Genomic DNA, 22256 nt, shown 5'->3' with positions numbered 1-22256 from the left:
CGACAGTTGTGTCTCATCGGATGAACGCTGTGACTTCATCCGACTTTTTTGTTACTTACCTTATTTCTGTTGCATCCGAAGTGACGCCTGAGTTTTTGTGCAGTGCGTCGGATCGCGCGTAAAGTGTCCTGGAAGTCCTACCCTTAAAGTAAAAAAACTCCCCAAACCAGAAAACAAGGCAAAAGTTTTCCAGATAACAGATCTTTATTCATACCTTAAAGGGGTTGTTCACCTTTGAGATAACTCAAAGAGTGTTATACTGAGATAATTTGCAATTATTTTTTTATTATTGAAGGTTTTGTTATTTGGCTTTTTATTCAGAAGCTCTTCAATTTGCATTTTAAGCAATCTGGTAACTAGGGCCCGAATTACCCTAGCAACCATGCATTGATTTGAATAAGAGACTGGAATATCAATATGAGAGAGCCTGAATAGAAGGATCGGTAATAAAAAGCAATAACTTTACATTTGTAGACTTACAGAGCATTTGTTGTTTTAGATGGGGACAGCAATACCCATTTGAAAGCTGCAAAGAATCGGAAGAAAAGGCAAATAACTATAAAAAATAAATAATGAAAACCAAATTGAAAAGTTGCTTAGAATTGGTCGTCTGTAACATAATAAAAGTTACTTTAAAGGCGAACCACTCCTTGAAGTCTACTAGAAAATCATATAAACATTAAATAAACCCAATAGGCTGGTTTTGCTTCCAATAAGGATTAATTATATCTTAGTTGGGATCAAGTACAAGCCACTGTTTTATTATTACACAGAAAAATGTATCATTTTTAAAAATTTTCATTATTTGGATAAAATGGAGTCTATGGGAGACTGCCTTTCTGTAATTCGTAGCTTTTTGGATAACTGGTTTCCGGATCACTGATCCTATACCTGTACTTAATTTTGTGATGCACTAATTATGTTTGGGTTGCTATCTTTAAGTCTGATGGAGACCGGACGGGGGCGGCTGTGATGTCTGGGGCGGGGCTATGACGCGGTGAATGGCTGAGCTCCGTGTCAGTCATAGGGAATCCTGCCCGGTTTTCCTAATTTATATAAAAGTTTATGTAAAGGTGAACCACCCCTTTAAATAGGTTTTGCCATGTTCCAGTCGTATACAGAAGTATAATCATTAGTTTATTAAAAGACCCACAGCATGTATATGCGACCCTTCCAGTCTGATTTTATATTCACACTTGTGCTTATTATAACCATAACATCTTGTCTTAAATATTCTCTCTTCTCAGAGGCATTATTGCCAGCATATTGGTTTTCCTGTGTTTTGGAGTTACCCAAGCTAAGGATGGACCATTTTCAAGACCTCACCCAGGTATGTTTCATTTAAAACGAATCCATTTCAAACTTAGCAATCGGCATGAAACTTAAAGCGATACCAACACTTTCCTATAAAAAAAATCATAGGAATCTGATCTATATCTAGGAGCTGCTGCACGGCAAATATTTTCAACTGAAAGCCTCCCCCAGCCCCGTGAACCTTCGATTACCCAATCCTCCAACACTGATAAATGATCTTCTGCGTTGTTTTTGTGAGGTTGGCCAGGGACAGAGAGATCTTTCCATAGGCTAATTACAAATGAAAACAGAACTTCAACCTATGGAAGAATCGCTCCACCCCAGCCCATCGTCACTGAAGCAATGCGGAAGATCATTTAGCAGTGTCGGAGGGTTGGGTTATCGAAGTTTTGCAGCTGGGAGGGGGGGGGGTATCTTAGTTGAAAATATTCGGCCTGCAGCACCTCCTAGATATGGACATGCTCCTATGATTTTAATAGGAACGTGTCTGTATCGCTTTAAGGGCACTTTCTATATCTATATAGTGCCCTGTCTAATGCTTTATTTACCAGTAGGTCTTTCCAGCTGATACAAGGTCACTCATTCCGATTAGAAGAAAAGAGGTTCCGCCTAAATATTGGGAAGGGGTTTGTTACAGTGAGAGCTGTGAAGATGTGGAATTGTCTCCCTGAATCAGTGGTACAGGCTGATACATTAGATAGGTACAAGGAAGGGTCGGATGCTTTATTCACCAGTAGCTCCTCCCAGCAGACAGGAGAGAGCCAATGAGATTAGAGGAGGGAAAGGGGTGTTACAGGGAGAGCTGGGAAGTGAATCAGTGGTACAGGCTGATACATTAGATAGGTATAAGGAAGGGTCAGATGCTTTATTCACCAGTAGCTCCTCCCAGCAGACAGGAGGGAGCCAATGAGATTAGAGGAGGGAAAGGGGTGTTACAGGGAGAGCTGGGAAGTGAATCAGTGGTACAGGCTGATACATTAGATAGGTACAAGAAGGGGTTGGATGGTGTTTAGCAAGTGAGGGAATACAGGGTTATGGGAGATAGTTCATAGTACAAGTTGATCCAGGGACTGGTCCCATTGTAAGTTTGGAGTCAAGAAGGAATTCCCCCCCCCCCCCCCCCCCGAGGCAAATTGGAGAGGCTTTAAATGGTGCTTTTTGCCTTCCTCTGGATCAACTGGCAGTCAGGTTAAAATAAAGTTAAAAGGTTGAACTTGATGGACTTGTGTCTTTTTTTCAACCTGACTTACTATAGGCCAAAAATGAATTGTGCCATTGTAACTGCCAGAAACGTAATTATTTTTAACATTTTCATAATGTTTTCAGTATGAATATTTTAAAATCTAATCTGCCAGTGCACCAAAATATTTTTTAATTTATTTATTTATTTTTACTCCTTTCTGTTCTGATCATTCCAGCTGTAGGCCTGAATAAATAAAGAGACAGCAATACTATGTAGGGCACCTCATATAGTACAGACATTTGCTCTGCCCTCCGGTCAAACAGTGTGATGCTCTCCCCAGTTGGACCACAGTGAAAAAAAATGGCAGTTTTAAGGTGGCCATACACAGGCCGATAAAAGCTGGCAAGTCGGCAGCTTATTGGCCTGTGTATGGGGCCCTCCGACGGGCTTCCCCGATATCTGGCCGAAAGTCGGGCAGATGTCAATTGGTAATTCCATCGGATCGTATCTGTTCGTTGATGTGGTGCCACAATCCGACCGTCCGTTTACTCATCGTTATGATCAGCCTGATATTGCCCACCTTACGGTGGGCATATCAGGGAGAGATCCGTTTGTTTGGCTATATCGGTTTATGGCCACCGTAAGACTGCTGTCCAATAAATAACCAACACACCATGGCCTTTTTTTTTTTTTTTTTTTTTTTTTTTAAAGGAAAACTATACCCCCAAAATAAACACTTAAGCAACAATTTATATCATATTAAGTGGCATATTAAAGAATCTTACCAAACTGGTCTATATATTAAAGAAAATCTTGCCTTGAGCCACCATTGTGTGATGGTCTGTGTGCTGCCTCAGAGATCACCTGACCAGAAATACTACAGCTCTAACTGTAACAGGAAGAAGTGTGGAAGCAAAAGACAGAACTCTGTCTGTTTATTGGCTCGTGACCTAACATGTTTGGTTTGTTTAGTTTGGTTGTGTGCACCGTGAATAGTAGGATCCCAGGGGGCTGCCCTTATTTTTTAAAATGGCAATTTTCTATTAATAATTACCCAATGGCACATACAGGTATAGGATCCCATATCCGGAAACCCGATATCCAGAAAGCTCCGAATTACGGAATGGCTGTCTCCCATAGACTCCATTTTATCCAAATAATCCAAATTTTTAAAAATGATTTCCTTTTTCTCTGTAATAATAAAACATTAGCTTGTACTTGATCCCAACTAAGATATTATTGATCCTTATTGGAAGCAAAACTAGCCTATTGGGTTTATTTAATGTTTAAATGAATTTCTAGTAGACTTAAGGCATGAAGACCCAAATTACAGAAAGATCCGTTATCCGGAAAACCCCAGGTCCTGAGCATTCTGGATAACAGGTCCCGTACCTGTACTAGTAAAAAAAAAGTATATTATTATGAAAATGGTTTATTTACATGAAGCAAGGTTTTACACATAAGCTGTTTTATGCAATATCTTTTTATAGAGACCTACATTGTTTGGGGGTATAGTTTTCCTTTAAGTGAGAGTCTTTTGTACAGAAGGGAACAGTGCCCTCCGCTTTAAAATAAATAAATACGCAGGGGTGTGGGTAATTTTGTTTTGCATCTTACCTTGCTGCCATCTGTCCATCTCCAGTTTAATGTAACTAGACAAAAGCATTCTGCAGGATGTTTTTTATAACTGTCTAATTATCAGGGATGCACCGAATCCAGGATTTGGTTCCGGATTCGGACATTTTCAGCAGGATTCGGATTCGGCCGAATCCTTCTGCCCAGGCCGAACCAATTTCTAATTATTATTTGCTTATGCAAATTAGGGACGGAGAGGGAAATCGCATGACTTTTTGTCACAAAACAAGGAAGTAAAAATGTTTTTCCCCTGCGGCCGGATTTTTCACGAAGGATTCGGGGTTTGGCCAAATCCAAAACAGTGGTTTCTGGGCATCCCTACTAATTATCAAGTTTCATTCCAAAGTCTGAATATTTTTTTACTTTCTACATGCAGCAAATATGGCTTTGAATGCAATTACAAGAATGGAAATTAATATGTATCATGTTTTCTTTTTTTTTTTTTTTTAGCCTATTGGAGATTCTGGCTGTGTGTCAGTGTGGTGTATGAGCTTTTCCTCATCTTTATTCTTTTCCAGGTAAGACCATAAACGTTAACCAGCAGCCACCGGATCCTAAGCAGTCGAACAAGCAGTCTTTGTAAAAGATTCTATATTCGACTGGATCCGATGCATCCCAAATATTGTTGTGCTAATTCATTGTTGTGCTATAGGGTTATACGTTGGTATGCCTCTGTATGCTTGTATTTGCATATGCAAATTAGGGGTGGGAAGGGGAAAGTCTTTTTTACTTCCTTGTTGTGTGATAAAAAGTCACGCAATTTCCCTCCCCGTCCCTAATTTGTAGAGATGCACCGAACCTGGGATTCGGGCAGGATTCGGATTCAGTCAAATACTTCTGCCTGGCCGAACCAAATCCTAATTTGCATATGTAAACTTTTTGTCACAAAACAAGGAAGTAATTTTTTTCCCCCTTCCCACCCCTAATTTGCATATGCAAATTAGGGTTCCGATTCGGTTCGGTATTGGGCCGAATCTTTCGCAAAGGATTCGGGGGTTCGGCCGAATCCAAAAAAGTGGATTAGGTGCATCCCTATTAATTTGCATATGCAAATTAGGATTTGGTTCGGCCAGGCAGAAGGATTCGGCCAAATCCAAAAACTGCTGAAAAAAGGCAGAATCCCGAACCGAATCCTGGATTCGGGGCATCCCTAGTATGAAGATCCAAATAACGGAAAACGCCAGGTCCCGAGCATTCTGGATAATAGGTCCAATAACTGTAGTTATAAAATCTATTCCATTATAGTTGTGGTAGGCCTGTGACTATTTAACATGTTTTGCCTATTGCACTTGCATTGTTGACAAATTCCTGGCTATGTTGGGGTGGTGTTTCATTACTTTGCATTGTACACTGTGGTTTAGACTTATGTAGGTGTAGCCATAAAGAAACCTGATGAAGTTGTGAATAGTCTGCCCGGAAACACATTTACCATATTAGTTTGTATGTGATTTCTTCTGCTCTGAATGAAACACTCCGCATTTAATTTGAGCTTTATACTACAGAGGTATAACTAAAACTCATTCTGTATGGACTTTTTTTGGCTTTTTCCTTTCTCTTCAGACTGTCCATGATGGGCGGCAGTTTATGAAGTTTATAGATCCCAAATTGGGTGTTCCGCTGCCTGAAAGAGATTATGGCGGGAACTGCCTAATTTATGACCCTGCTAACAAAACGGATCCGTACCACAATCTCTGGGTAAGTATATTATTCTGTTTTAAAGGAACAGGAACCTCAACAAATAAAGTGTTTTAAAGTAATAAAAATATAATGCAATTTTTGCAATATAAAAATATAATGCAGTGTTGCCCTGCACTGGTGTGTTTGCTTCAGAAACTCTACTATAGTTTATATAAACAAGCTGCTGTGTAGCCATGGGGGCAGCCATTCAAGCACAGGATACACAGTAGATAACAGATAAGTACTACTATAGTTTATATAAACAAGCTGCTGTGTAGCCATGGGGGCAGCCATTCAAAGGAGAAAAGGCTCCGGTTACACAGCAGATAGCAGAAAAGCTCTGTAGAACATAATGGTGTTATCTGTTATCCACTATTTAACCTGTGCCATATAAACTTTTTTCAATTTCCGCCATTGCTACACAGCTTGTTTATATAAACTATAGTAGTACTTATCTGTTACCTACTGTGTATCCTGTGCTTGGTTGGCTGCCTCCAGGGTTACACAGCAGCTTGTTTATATACATTTTGGTAGAACTTATCTGTTATCTTTTGTGTATCATGTGCTTGAATGACTGCCCCATGGCTACACAGCAGCTTGTTTATATAAACTATAGTAGTGAAGCAAACACATCAGTTTTACCAGTGCAGGGCAACACTACATGATATTTTCATTACTTAAAGTGGAGCTCCCTATCTACCTATTAACAAACACAACCCTCCCTTATCTAGAGTGGCAGCCTTTGAGCAGCTTATTATCAGAGGCTTCTCACTGTGCTGGTATCTAGCTTTATCAGCTCCTTTGAGGTTCTCTGTGACCAGAAGTATAAGTGTGGGATGGCACTCGGAACGCTTAGTTTTCCAAACTTCGGGGGACTTCGGAAAACGAATCTTCTCGTCTGTCTCTGCCTTAAAGGGGTTGTTGACCTTTGAATTAACTTTTAGTATGATGAAGAGAGTGATATTCTGAGACAATTTGCAATTGGTTTTAATTTTTTATTAATTGTGCTTTTTAAGTTATTTAGCTTTTTATTCAGCGGCTCTCCGGTTTGCAATTTCAGCAATCTGGTTGCTAGGATGCAAATTACCCTAGCAACTATGCACTGAATTGCATAAAAGACTGGAATATGAATAGGAGAGGGTCCAAGAAGAAAGAAGAATAATAAAAAGTAGCAATTACAATAAATATGTAGCTTAACAGGACATGTGTTTTTAGATGGGTGTCAGCGACCCCTATTTGAAAGCTTGAAAGAGTCAGAAAAAGATGGCTAATAATTATAAATTTATAACAAATAAATAATGAAGACCAATTGAAAAGTTACTAAGCATTGGCTGTCCTATAATATACTAAAAGTTAAGTTAAAGGACCAGTAGTTTCTATTTAACGGAAAAAAAACACCAAGGCAGTGTAAACTATAAAATCTTTATTAAGAAATTACTTAGCGATTCTCTGCTTGCGCTCCTCTTCAGAAACGGCGACATGGGCGACGATCCATTGTGCGGCACTCGATTTCTCTTCCCTGGCTATCTCCTATAGAAGGCAGGGAGGAGAAATCAAGCGTCGCCCATGTCGCCGTTTCTGAAGAGGAGCGCAAGCAGAGAATTTTGTAATAAAGACTTTGCGAATTAAAAGTTAAAACTGTCTTGGTGGGTTTTTTTTTCGTTAAGTAAAAAAAAAAGTTATGGTACTGGTCTATTAAAGGTGAAGCACCCCTTTGATGGTAAAATACACTCATTTTAATCTGTTATTCCTTGGTATATAATTCTTTGACCAGTGTTTTTCAGATCCTGTGTGTATTATTGTAGCCGTTATGCTAACTGTTTTCATTCTGCTCCCTAGGATAAAATGGATGGCTTTGTTCCGGCGCATTTTCTTGGCTGGTATATAAAAGTAAGTTATTGGTCTCCCGTGGGAACCCCTGTGATCACCTACTACTGACTACTACTACTGATTCTTAAAAGATAAGTAAACCTTTAAAATAAGTTAATGTAATATTGATGAGGGGGCTATTCTAAGCACTTTTGTCGTTTACATTCATTATTTATTTATATTTTATTCCAAGATATTAAGTGCTGTTAATATGAATGAATTTTGTTACAACAGCGCCACCTGCTGGTCATTTTCCCACTAGTCTGACCACCAAGTAGTCAAGAGAAAGTAAGAGGCTGCTCTGATGTTCTTCTGCTTAGGAAAAAATAAAAAACCTTTCTCACATCTTTCCTAAGCAGAAGAACATCAGCCTCTTTCTCTCTCCTGACAACTTCCTTGACTACTTGGTGGTCAGACTGGTGGGAAACTGACCAGCAGGTGGCGCTGTTGTAACACAATTCATTCATATTAACAGTATATGTATCCCTTAATATCTTGGAATAAAAACAAAATAAATAATGAAGGTACATTGCAAAATATCTTAGAATAGCATTCTCTTCAATTTTACATTCACTTATTTTAAAGGTTTACTGGGTCTCCTTTATAAACAATGGGCAAATTTGCACATGGGCAGTAACCCATAGCGGCCAATCAGTGATTAGCTTTTTTTCAGCCAGCTGCAGGTTGAAGAATGAAAGCAATTATCTGATTGGTTGCCATAGGTTACTGCCCAGGTGCAAATTTGCCCAGTGTTTATAAATGAGCCCCAGTATCTTGAGAAACATATGTGCCAGCAGATCTCATGTTAGAAACTCGTATGGTTTTTGTTCTTTTGCCCCGAATTAGTTTCCTCATTAATTCAGAATTGATATTCCTTGAACTGTAGCTTTCTGTGTCTCCCTTTACTGTATATATTTATACCACTAGTTAATAACTAGTTAGTGTGTGTCACGCTTATCTCCATGTGATTCTTTGCTCTCATAAAACCCATTTTCTGTCTACACAGAACCTTTGTTTTCTTATTCGTCTTTATTTTGCCCTAGACACTAGTGATAAGAGATTGGTGGATGTGTATGATCATCAGTGTGATGTTTGAATTCTTGGAATACAGCTTGGAACACCAGCTGCCAAACTTCAGTGAATGCTGGTGGGATCATGTAAGTAGTTAACCAGTACTTATCCTCTCTAAACCTACTCCTTCTCCTCGGCTCTTCATTGGTTAAAGCTAACTTTCAGTGTGTTATAGAATGGCCAATTCAAAGAAACTTTTCAATTGGTCTTCGTTTTTTCTTTTTTTTTCTTTTTTATAGTTTTTGAATTATTTGCCTTCTTCTTCTGACTCTTTCCAGCTTTTAAATCAGGGTCACTGACCCCATCTAAAAAGCAAATGCTCTGTAATGCTACAAATTAATTGTTATTGCTACTTTTTATTACTTTTCTTTCTATACAGGCCTCTCCTATTCATATTCCAGTCTTTTATTCATATTAGTGCATGATTAATAGGGTAAATAGGACCCTAGCAACCAGATTGTTGAAACTGCAGACTAAAGAGCTGCTGAATAATATGCTAAATAACTCAAAAACCACAAACAATAAATAATGAAAACCAATGGCATGTTGTCTCAGAATATCACTCTCTACATCATTAATTCAAAGGTAAACATCCCCTTTAAGCTGACCATACCCTGGCAGTTTATGCGGCTAATTTGGCAACTTCAGACTGATTTGGCAGCTGTTCAGCCCCAAAAGCCTCCCTTACAGATATCTATTGGGCAGTTTAAAAAGACCATTTGGGTGAGGACCACATTGACTTATTGATGTGGTCCTTTCCCAGCGGTCTGCAATGGTGTCTATTATGATTGAACACTGCCCCAAGGCCCTGTCTGTTATAGTCAAGCATATAGGTGGCCATATGGGGCAACAATTTGCTCATTTGGCAACCTCACCAGATGAGCAATTTTACAGGTGTATGCGCTTACCTTTAGGGTTCTGGGCCCTGGCCCTATTCCTTGCATTGTTGTTGTATCGCAGTGTCATGGGAAAAAAAAAAAATTCAAAATGTATCCGTTCTGCTCCAGTAGAATAGTGCACTTAAATCTGTTTCTCAAAAGAGCAAACAGATTTTTTTATATTTAATTTTGAAATCTGACACTAGACCTCCCAGGTGCCCCCAGTCATGTGATAAACTTCAGTCACTCTTTACTGCTGTACTGCAAGTTGGAGTTATATCACCCCCTCCTTTTCCCCCCAGCAGCCGAACAACAGAACATTGGAAAGATAACTAGATAGCAGCTCCCTAACAGCAGAATTCCGCACTGAAATCTGTTTCTCAAAAGAGAGATTTTTATATATTTAATTTTGAAATCTGACATGGGACTAGACATATTGTCCGTTTCCCAGCTGCCTCCAGTCATGTGACTTGTGCTCTGATAAATTTCAGTCACTCTTTACTGCTTTACTGCAAGTTGGAGTGATATCACCCCCTCCCTTTCCCCCAGCAGCCTAACAACAGAACAATGGGAAGGTAACCAGATAGCAGCTCCCTAACACAAGATAACAGCTGCCTGGTAGATCTAAGAACAGCACTCAATAGTAAAATCCAGGTCCCACTGAGACACATTCAGTTACATTGAGTAGGAGAAACAACAGGCTGTCAGAAAGCAGTTCCATCCTAAAGTGCTGGCTCTTTCTGAAATCACATGACCAGGCAAAATGAGCTGAGATGCACCTACACACCAATATTACAACTAAATACACTTGCTGGTTCAGGAATGACATTTTATATTGTAGAGTGAATTATTTGTAGTGTAAACAGTTTCATTTAGAAATAAAAAAACAACACCATAAAAATCCTGACAGAATCCCTTTAAAGGGGTTGTTCCCCTTCCAAACACTTTTTTATTATTTATTTATTTTTTTGAATGTTCGTGTCTCTGGTGTTTGAGTCTGGCAGCTCAGTAATTCAGGCTCCGATTCTAAACTGTCACAATTTTGCAACATTTAGTTGATCCATTTCTGAGCAGCATCTCTGGAGTATCAGCAACGATTGTATCAATTCTAACAGCTGCCTGTAATGAAACCCAGAGATTCTGCTCAGCAGGGACACAGATAAGAAATGTATCAACTAAATGTATCCATTTAGAACAGTTTACAGGGTCGGCGACCCCCCCTCCCAGAGCTGCTTTAGAAGGTGAAAAATGACACTTTACACTTTAATATTAGAAAAACGGTGTCACTTAGAAAATAGAATGTCATTGGAAAAAGTCATTATTTCTGGTGATCTATCAGAAACCAACTAGTTGTTTGAAGGGGAACAACTCCTTTAAGCTGGTAAACATCCATTCAGTCCTGTCACTACTGCTATACTTGTGCATCATAAATGTTTGTGGATTTTACCCAGGACACCATTTTATAACTAAGGCCTTATTACAAACTGGGAAGCCCAAGCACAGAGTAGAATGTTCCTGACCCCTTGGCTGCATCAAGCGCCCTGGAACACCCTGCATTTTAATGAACTCTCTCATTAACCTTACTGGCACAGTTGTGTGTAGAGGCTCCGCTAATGTCCCTGCAGGGATTGCCAACGTGCTAATAGGCTTTGTTTTTCTCTGGAGAGCCCTTTGTTTTCACTACCGTTTTATTAACGGCCTCCCTCTACTGCTGTAGTGGTTTATGCAGCCAGTAAATGAAAATGTTAAAGGGATTCTGTCATGATTTTTATGATGGTTTTATTTCTAAATTAAATTGTTTGTTGCAAATAATTCACTCTATAATATAAAATTTAATTCCTGAACCAGCAAGTGTATTTAGTTGTAATATTGGTGTGTAGGTGCATCTCAGGTCATTTTGCCTGGTCATGTGATTTCCGAAAGAGCCAGCACTTTATGATGGAACTGCTTTCTGGCAGGCTGTCTCTCCTATTCATTGTAACTGAATGTGTCGCAGTGGGACCTGGATTTTACTCTTGAGTGCTGTTCTTAGATCTAACAGGCAGCTGTTATCTTGTGTTAGGGAGCTGCTATCTGGTTACCTTCCCATTGTTCTGTTGTTAGGCTGCTGGGGGGAAAGGGAGGGGGGGTGATATCACTCCAACTTGCCGCACAGCAGTAAAGAGTGACTGAAGTTTATCAGAGCACAAGTCACATGACTGGAGGCAGCTGGGAAACGGACAATATGTCTAGCCCCATGTCAGATTTCAAAATTAAATATATAAAAATCTCTCTTTTGAGAAACAGATTTCAGTGCAGAATTCTGCTGAAGCACTATTAACTGATGCATGTTTAAAAAGTTTTTTTTGTCCCATGACAGCATCCCTTTAAGGAGATTAGCAATCCCCTTGTTGTATAAGCTCCTAAACTTTAATTTATTTTTTTATAGTTTTTGCATTACCGTATATACTCGTGTATAAGCCGACCCGTGTATAAGCCGAGGTACCTAATTTACCTAAGAAAACTGGAAAAATGTATTGACTCGTGTATAAGCCTAGGGGCCCCATGTCAGATTTCAAAATGTGAATGTGTAAATGTGTAATCATGTTTTATGGCATAAAAATCTATCTAAAACTATTTAAAAGAGCCTCCCCATAATTCCATCAGCAGGAACATGACACTGCAAAAATATGCTTACCCTGAGAAGGATCAGTGTGGGCCAGGTTATAAATAGCCATTGAACCTCACATACTGGCACCCAGTACATTTGAATGTTGGAGTTCCCTGTGACTCCCACCATAAGTCACAAGCTTGGCATGTTTCTATCTGACAACAGCAAGAACTTGCCAGGCAGCATTGTTCTCCGCCCTATGTACCTGGCGTAATGATGACAGAATGAAAGGGGAGTGACAAGGCAATTTATATGTACATGTATAGCTCCACAGATAGCACTCTGCTGCTGGCAAACTTGGAATCAAGCTTTAGGACCTTTTAACAATGGCCGCCAGGGGCCCTGTGAAAGAGCTGCAGGACGGTTCACTGTGTCCACTCTCCGGGCGGCGCGTCCTTCCCTGCCGGCGTAGATACCGTAGATATGCCCAGCAGTGCGACCCCCTGTGACCCGGCCCCAGCAGGACTGTCTGTGACGCCGCCCGGAGCAGGTCCAGGAGCTCCGGGCGGCGCGTCCTTCCCTGCCGGCGTTCGCTCCCAAAATGGCGGCGCCCATGGCCGCCACGTGGGTAGCGGCGCCGGCCGCTACCCACGTGGCGGCCATGGGCGCCGCCATTTTGGGAGCGAACGCCGGCAGGGAAGGACGCGCCGCCCGGAGCTCCTGGACCTGCTCCGGGCGGCGTCACAGACAGTCCTGCTGGGGCCGGGTCACAGGGGGTCGCACTGCTGGGCATATCTACGGTATGACCCGTGTATAAGCCGAGGTTGAGTTTTTCAGCACATTTTGGGTGCTGAAAAACTCGGCTTATACGCGAGTATATACGGTATTTGCCTTCTTCTTCTGACTCTTCTCAACTTTCAAATGAGGGTCACTGACCCCTCTAAAAACAAACGCTCTGCAAGGCTACACATTTGTTGTAATTGCTACTTTTTATTGCTCGTCTTTCTATTCAGGCCTCTCCTATTCATATTCCAGTCTCTTATTCATATCAATGCCTGGTTGCTAGGGGAATTTACTCCCTAGCAAAACAGATGGCTGGACGTGTAATCTGGAGAGCTACTGAATAAAAAGCTAAATAACTCAAAAACCACAAATAGTAAAAAATGAAAACCAATTGCAAATTGTCTCAGAACGTCATACTAACAGTTGATTAAAAGGTTAACAACCCCTTTAACAACAGTTTTTTTTGTGTTTTCTCACATATCATTTATTTTCTTCTATTTTAGTGGATAATGGATGTGTTGGTGTGTAATGGATTTGGAATCTATTGTGGAATGAAGACCCTGGAATGGCTGTCCATGAAACCTTACAAGTGGCAGGGACTTTGGAATATCCCTACTTACAGGTCAGTTTCCTGATACGGGAAACCCGATATCCAGAAAGCTCCGAATTACGGAATGGCTCCCATAGACTCCATTTTATCCAAATAATCCAAATTTTTAAAAATGATTTCCTTTTTCTCTGTAATAAGAAAACGTTAACTTGTACAGGATTCCAACTAAGATATAATTAATCCTTATTGGAAGCAAAGCCAGCCTATTGGGTTTATTTAGTGTTTAAATGAATTTCTAGTTGACTTAAGGCATGAAGACCCAAATTACGGTAAGATCCGTTATCCGGAAAACCCCAGGTCCCGAGCATTCCTGATAACAGGTCCCATAGCTGTATTATTGTTTTTACTATTCAGCTACACACCGTCCTTACAGCTGCTCAATATATTGTCACCCCAAGACTGATGGGTGTTACATTGCAGGTTTGACCTTTTCAGCTGCAGCCTGAAACTCTGCTTTACAATTTGTTTGACCATCTAATCCAGGGATCCCCAACCTTTCGAACCCGTGAGCAACATTCAGAAGTAAAAGGAGTTGGGGAGCATGAAAAATGTTCATGGACTGCCAAATAAGGGCTGTGATTGGCCATTTAGTAGCCCTTATGTGGATTGTAAACCTACATTGAGACTCTGTTTGGCAGTACGTCTGGTTTTTATGCAACCAAAACTTGTCTCAAAGCCTCGAATTCAAAAATAAGCTCCTGCTTTAAAGGATAAGTGAACCTTTAAAATAAGTCAGTGTAAAATTGATGAGGGGTCCGTTCTAAGAAATTTTGCAATGTACATTTATTATTTATTTTGTTTTTATTCCAAGATATTAAGGGATACATGTGCTGTTAATATGAATGAATTTTGTTCCAATAGCGCCACCTGCTGGTCAGTTTCCCACCAGTCTGACCACCAAGTAGTCAAGGAAGTTGTCAGGAGAAAGAAAGAGGCAGCTCTGATGTTCTTCTGCTTAGGAATAAAATTAGAAACCTTTCTCACATCTTTCCTAAGCAGAAGAACATCAGAGCAGCCTCTTTCTTTCACCTGACAACTTCCTTGACTACTTGGTGGTCAGACTGGTGGGAAACTGACCAGCAGGTGGCGCTGTTGTAACAAAATTCATTCATATTAACAGCACATGTAACCCTTAATAGCTTGGAATAAAAACAAAATAAATAATGAATGTACATTGCAAAATTTCTTAGAATAGCATTCTCTTCAATTTTACATTCACTTATTTCAAAGGTTTACTTATCCTTTAAGGCCAGTGGGAGCAACATCCAAGGGGTTGGAGAGCAACATGTTGCACACGAGCTACTGGTTGGGGATCACTGACTAATCTAATCAGACTAACGTTCACAAGCTTGCTAGGAACTGATTACATAAATATATGTATTAGCATTGGTTTTGTGAGCAAATGACAAATCTAACACCCACGTATGTATTTTGTATTCTTACAGGGGTAAAATGAAGAGAATCGCCTTTCAATTCACACCTTATAGTTGGGTAAAGTTTGAATGGAAACCTGCCTCAAGTCTTCGGCGCTGGTTGGCAGTTTGTGGAATCATATTTGTAGTAAGTTCACTGGCTGCCTGAGAAAATACTAGGGATGCACCGAATCCACTATTTTGGATTCGGCCAAATACTGAACCGAATCCGAATCCTAATTTGCATTTGCAAATTAGGGGTGGGAAGGGGAATCCATTTATTACTTCCTTGTTTTGTGACAAAAAGTCACGGGATTTCCCTCCCTGACCCTAATTTGCATATGCAAATTTGTATTCACTTCGGCTGGGCAGAAGGATTCGGCCAAATACGAATACTACTAAAAAAGGCTGAATCCCGAACCGAATCCTGGATCCGGTGCATCCCTAGAAAATACCTGTTGATTCTTCCTAGAATCAGTCCCACAGCCTCACTCCCCTGTGCAATTTTCCATTTGGACGTAAGGCTCCTGAAGAAATTTGCCAGTGATTTTTATCATTGCAAACGGATTTCTGTTGTCTTCTACATTGGCTGAGGCTGCTGCTATTTCATGGTTGAAAATACTAATTATCGGAGACTGTGCACAGACAGTTTAGCCATAGTTTTAAGTTTTCAGACCGTTTCTTAAAGGAGAAGGAAAGCTACTGAAGCTCATTTTCTGCTGGACAATTAGTGACGAGCCCTAAGCTTAGCTTCTCAACAGCCAATCAGAGCTCACTGAGCATGTGAGTGTCACAGACACTTTCCAAGATGGTGACCCCCTGTGACAAGTTTGAAGTCCTGGATCATTGCTGCTATTGACAAGCTCAAACTTTAGCCTCGTGCAATAAGTTCAGTATAAAAGCATTTTTAGCCCTATTCATTTTTAATGTTTAGGTCTCCTTTAATGACTAATCAGCCTTATATTGTGACATTTCTATTCTATGTGTACTGTATATTGTGAGTGGCTCCCTAAGCTCAGTAAGTGACAGCAGCACAGAGCATGTGAATCAGTGAATCAGCAGAAAAGAAGATGGGGAGCTACTGGGGCATCTTTGGAGACACAGATCTTTACTGCTAAAGGGCTGTGGTTGCCTTGGGCTGGTACAGAAGCACAAAACATCATGTACAACATGTCTAGCTACTAATCTCCCCGAATCACAGCTTGCGTCTGTTCCCTTAATCTGCCCCTTAAGGGTCTGGCCACACGAGCAGATTCAGGGGGAGATTAGTCACCAGGCGACAAATCTCCTCTTCTTCGCAGCGACTAATCTCCCTAATCTGCCTTCCGCTGGCTAAAATAAAAATCGCCTGGGGGCAGGCACTTGGAGCGTTTCGTTTTCTGAAGTCGCCTGTAATTGCCTCGTGAGGATGCCTTCGGAAAACTAATCGCTCCGAGTGCCTGCCCCCAGGCAATTTTCAATTTAGCCAGCGGAAGGCAGATTGGGGAGATTAGTCTCCCCGAAGAAGGGGAGATTTGTCACTGGCGACTAATCTCCCAGAATCTGCCCCGACCCTAAATTACATATAGCATTGCTTCTTATGTATTGTGATATGGGATTGATGGTGGGAAAGACTTCTGGAGGAGCCTACACCTGAAACCTAAACTCCATGTTGTCTTCTTCCTCCCTAGTTTTTATTGGCCGAGCTCAATACTTTTTACCTGAAATTTGTCCTGTGGATGCCGCCAGAACACTACTTGGTCTTGTTGCGCTTAGTCTTTTTCGTGAATGTAGGAGGCGTAGCCATGAGAGAGATCTACGACTTTATGGATGACTTGTAAGTTTCACTCGTGTCTCATTCATTTTATTCATTTCATAACTTGCCTTTTTTTATACTCTATAAGTTCGTGGACTCGCTTCTGAACACTTAGGGGCACATTTACTATTGGTCGAATATCGAGGGTTAATTAACCAACGATAATTCGACCATCGAAGTAAAATCCTTCGACTTAGAATATCGAAGTCGAAGGATTTACCACAATTACCTCCATCGAATGATCGAAGGAAAAATCGTTCGATCGAACAATTAAATCCTTCGAATCTAAGGATTTGAATCCATAGATCGAACGATTTTCCTTCGATCAAAAATTGCCTAGAAAGCTTATGGGAAAGGTCCCCATAGGCTAACATTGGTGCTAGGTAGGTTTTAAGGGGCGAAGTAGGTGGTCGAAGTTTTTTTTAAAGAGACAGTACTTCGACAATCGAATAGTCGAACGATTTTTAGTTTGAATCGATCGATTCGAAGTAGCCAAAACTCGAAGTATTTTTCATTCTAATCCTTCACTCGAGCTAAGTAAATGTGCCCCTGTATTGTTGTTAGACCATAGCAGCAGTGCCATCTTGTGGAGCAATTCAGGAAAGCCACACGTAAGATCTGTCAAACTTGCTTTGTAACACAACAGAATGTTTCCCAGGATTATTTTTATCTCCTGTATCTTTGAAGCTGAATACTACGGAAAAGCATTGGGGCCAGCAAAAAAAAAAAATTCTGGTGACTTATGACTTTATCTCATAATTATGACTTTAAAAAGTCGAATTATAACTTTTAATTAGGGATGCACTGAATCCACTATTTTGGATTCGGCCAAACCCCCAAAGCCTCGCAAAAGATTCGGCCGAATACTGAAACGAATTTGAATCCTAATTTGCATATGCAAGTTAGGGGTGGGAAATGGAAAACATTTTTTACTTTGTGACAAAAAGTCACGCAATTTCCCTCCCCGCCCCTAATTTGCATATGCAAATTCGGATTCGGTTCGGTCGGGCAGAAGGATTCGACTGAATCCGAATCCTGCTCAAAAAGGCCAAATCCTGGCTGAATCCCGAACCGAATCATGGATTCGGTGCATCCCTACTTTTAGGGGCACATTTACTATTGGTCGAATATCGAGGGTTAATTAACCCTCGATATTCGACCATCGAAGTTAAATCCATCTAAGTCGAAGGATTTACCGCAATTCGATCGATCGAACGATTCGAAGGATTTTAATTCATCGATCGAACGATTTTCCTTCGATCCCAAATTGCTAGGAAAGCCTATGTGGACCTTCCCCATAGGCTAACATTGGTGCTCGGTAGGTTTTAGGTGGTCGAAGTTTTTTTTTTTTAAAGAGACAGTAATTCGACTATCGAATGGTCGAATAGTCGAAGATTTTTAGTTCAAATTGTTTGATCCGAGGTCGAAGTAGCCAATTCAATGGTCAAAGTAGCCAAAAAAAACCTTCGGAATTCGACGTTTTTTTCATTCCAATCCTTCACTCGAGTTTAGTAAATGTGCCCCCTAATCTCATGATTTTAAAAATTCGAATTATAACTTTTAATTAGGGATGCAACAAATCCACTATTTTGGATTCGGCCGAACCCCCAAATCCTTTGCGAATGATTCACCTGAATACTGAACCTGAACTGAATCCTAATTTGTTTTTGCAAATTAGTGGTGGGAAGGTATTTTACTTTCTTGTTGTGACCAAGTAGTCAAGGAAGTTGTCAGGAGAAAGAAAGAGGCTGCTCTGATGTTCTTCTGCTTAGGAAAACAATTAGAAACCTTTCTCACATCTTTCCTAAGCAGAAGAACATCAGAGCAGCCTCTTTCTTTCTCCTGACAACTTCCTTGACTACTTGCTGGTCAGACTGGTGGGAAAATGACCAGCAGGTGGCGCTGTTGTAACACAATTCATTCATATTAACAGCACATGTATCTCTTAATAACTTGGAATAAATAAATAATTAATGATTGTAAATGACAAAAGTGCTTAGAATTGACCCCTCATCAATTTTGCATTCACTTGTTTTTAAGGTTTACTTATCCTTTGAGCGTTTTCCAGCAAGCAACCAGGCAGTGCCAGGAAAAGGAATAAACAGAATTGTTTGAAAAAAAAAAAAAAAATTGTAAATATCCACATAGAAATTTGAACTTATGGGAAAATAAACTTTTTGCATTTCAGGAAATTCCATAAAAAGCTGGGGCAGCAGGCCTGGATGGTGGCTGCTATAACAGTGAGCGAGTTTCTCATCGTTGTAAAATATGACCCGTACACCCTAACTTTGCCTTTACCCTTTTATGTCACGCAATGTTGGATTCTGGGTATCGTCCTGGTCCTTGCATGGACAGTGTGGCGCTTCTTCATTAGGTAAGAGTTATTTTTGCTTGCTTTTACAATAAGGCATACATCTGCTTTGTACAGTAAAGGGTTCTACGGTACATTAAAGAGGGACGATCACGAAAATGAAAATATTGGCCTTAGCCTACTGAAATTAACAACTTTATAAGTACAATCAATAAAAAATTCTGTACAGTTTCTGATATAATCAACTTTATCTTCTTTTTTCCTCTCTCAGAATCTGTTTCTCTTCATTCTGTCTTCTAGGAAGTTGTTCAAATTCGATTTAGAGTTTTTTTTTTAAAAATTTAATTCGATATTTATCATAAGGACTCAAATTTGATTATTAGCCACCTAAAACCTCCCGAATTGCTGTTTAAGTCAATGGGAGAGGTCCTGGGATCGATTTTGAGTTGTTTGCAGTTTTTTAAATTTGAATCCAATTCAATTCGAGTTTTCAGGTCAATTGCATTCATCCGAGTTTATAAAATTCTATTTTTTTTTAATACATTTCGATTGGTCGAATTTCCAATTTATGGAAGTTTTTTGAAACTCGCATGAATTTGAAATTCGACCTTTGATTAAATGTGCCTTTATAACTATAATAAATAAAGAGCCCTTGTTGAAAAATATGAGGATATTCGAAAAAACCTCAGTTCCATGATCTGTAAAAAAGCACTCGGCCTTCGACCTCGTAATTTTAAATGGTCATGGAACTCCTCGGTAACTTATAATATCCTTATATTTTACAATAGGGGGTACTTTATTCACTATATATAATACACAAAAGCCATGAATATCCTGTAAATTATATTTTTATAAACAGTGAGTTCTGATGTCATCAGTTATAAACGGTGAGTTCTGATGTCATTTTTGTCATATGACTCACTAAGTGCAGGTTTATCAAGGGTCGAATTGAGAGTTCGAAATTCGAATTTTCTAATTTTTTTTATGGTCAAACTAAAATTCAAATAGGCAGTTATTCAAATTCTATTAGAAATTTTTTTAAAAAAATTGAATTTGATTTTCCAGATTTATCATACTCTTGCCCTTGAAGAACTTGAATTTGACTATTCACCAACCTGCCAAATTGCAGTTTGTCATTAGGAGAGGGATCAATTTGGAGTTGTTTGCAGCCTATATGACATCGAGTTTTTAAAATTTGAATCAAATTCAGTTCGTCTGAGTTTATAAAATTAGATTTTTTTTTTTTGTTTAAATAAATTTCAATTGGTAGAATTTCCAGTTTATTTCCATTTTTGTTACATGACTCATTAAGGGGCAGATTTATCAAGGGTCAAATTGAGAATTCAAAATTTCAAACGTGATATCACCTGCCTACGTAATTCCTTCTACTTCTCATCCCCAGAGATATCACATTGCGCTACAAAGAGATCCGACAGCAAAAACAGCACAGAAACCAAGAGGAAAAATCCCAGCGCAATGGGGAAGTGAATTCCGAAAAGGACAAACACAAAAAGCTCTGAAACAAAATTCTGCCTCTGCGCCCGGCTCCATGTTACTGAACAACAATTGTACTTTTTATATTTTAATGGATGCTTCTGCTATTTAATAACGAAACGCCTCAACCTCACTTATGTTTTGGTTTTTTTTCTTGTGGAATATAAACCGGAGCTTGAAGAGATCAATTCTGCCGATTGCACAAGGCAACGAATCTTTTCCAATTTGGGAGTCGTTATTTTTCTTTTTTAGTATTTGAAGAAGAAGATTTGACGTTTTCGTGTAGCGAGTGTTCTCAAGACTGTAACCCGTGGCGTTATGCATATTTGTTAGATATTTCTGGTAATTCCGTTTCTTTAAGGTTTTTTATTAGAATACTTCTGCAGAATCTTTTACTAATAATATTTTCAAAATTTAGAACCGCACAGCATGTAAAATCCAGTCGTCTCGGCCGTTAACAGATCCTGAATCAAACTTGCGCTTTAGGAAGATAGAGGCCTTGCTCATTGCTAGCGTTGGGCTTTAGTCCGCTAAACTCAATGAAATTCCTGCACGTGCTCTTGCCGTTTAGTTTCTTTGCAGAGGTCATTGTGCAAGTTTGGTTGAATTGTATATGCAACTAAAATAGAGAAAGGTCACCAAGTTAACTCACCGAGTATAGGAGGAGGTTCAAGTGCACCACCCTGAACCTTCAGCTGACCATAATGTAGTTGAGCAGGCTGTCAAAGGACCATTCCCCCACACAGACGTGTATCAAGTATATTTATTTTGTTCTGTTAAGGCACGTTTCATATCACAGCAGAAACTTAATCATAGGTTCATGAGTAAAGGAAAACTTTACCCCCAAAATGAACACTTAAGCAACAGTTTAGATCATATTAAGTGTCATATTAAAGAATCCTACCAAACTGGAATATATATTTAAGCAAATATTGCCCTTTTACATCTTTTGCCTTGAACCACCATTTTGTGATGGTCTGTGTGCTGCCTCAGAGATCACCTGACCAGAAATACTGCAGCTCTAACTGTAACAGGAAGAGATCACCTGACCAGAAATACTAGAACTCTTAACTGTAACAGGAAGAGATCACCTGACCAGAAATACTGCAGCTCTAACTGTAACAGGAAGGGATCACCTGACCAGAAATACTAGAACTCTAACTGTAACAGGAAGAGATCACCTGACCAGAAATACTGCAGCTCTAACTGTAACAGGAAGAGATCACCTGACCAGAAATACTAGAACTCTAACTGTAACAGGAAGAGATCACCTGACCAGAAATACTGCAGCTCTAACTGTAACAGGAAGAGATCACCTGACCAGAAATACTGCAGCTCTAACTGTAACAGGAAGGGATCACTTGACCAGAAATACTAGAACTCTAACTGTAACAGGAAGAGATCACCTGACCAGAAATACTGCAGCTCTAACTGTAACAGGACGAGATCACCTGACCAGAAATACTGCAGCTCTAACTGTAACAGGAAGAGATCACCTGACCAGAAATACTGCAGCTCTAACTGTAACAGGAAGAGATCACCTGACCAGAAATACTACAACTCTATCTGTAACAGGAAGAGATCACCTGACCAGAAATACTGCAGCTCTAACTGTAACAGGAAGAAGTGTGGAA

General features: G+C 39.8%; 1 protein-coding gene across 1 annotated transcript in view; it reads left to right on the top strand.

Annotated features, from left to right (window-relative positions):
- ptdss2.S (phosphatidylserine synthase 2 S homeolog) overlaps positions 1-21178 on the top strand; it is a 47576-nt gene extending 26398 nt beyond the window's left edge. Inside the window, exons 3-12 of the mRNA XM_018260100.2 lie at positions 1248-1330; positions 4583-4650; positions 5693-5827; positions 7649-7699; positions 8722-8835; positions 13504-13622; positions 15056-15170; positions 16693-16838; positions 19006-19191; positions 20531-21178. Coding sequence (XP_018115589.1) covers positions 1248-1330; positions 4583-4650; positions 5693-5827; positions 7649-7699; positions 8722-8835; positions 13504-13622; positions 15056-15170; positions 16693-16838; positions 19006-19191; positions 20531-20648 — 1135 coding nt within the window. The 3' untranslated portion in view covers positions 20649-21178. The remainder of the gene's footprint in view (positions 1-1247; positions 1331-4582; positions 4651-5692; positions 5828-7648; positions 7700-8721; positions 8836-13503; positions 13623-15055; positions 15171-16692; positions 16839-19005; positions 19192-20530) is intronic.
- Positions 21179-22256: the final 1078 nt, after the last annotated feature.

Source organism: Xenopus laevis, chromosome 4S, assembly GCF_017654675.1.
Source record: "Xenopus laevis strain J_2021 chromosome 4S, Xenopus_laevis_v10.1, whole genome shotgun sequence".
Lineage (NCBI taxonomy): Eukaryota > Metazoa > Chordata > Amphibia > Anura > Pipidae > Xenopus > Xenopus laevis.
This window is presented reverse-complemented; position numbering and strand designations above follow the sequence as displayed.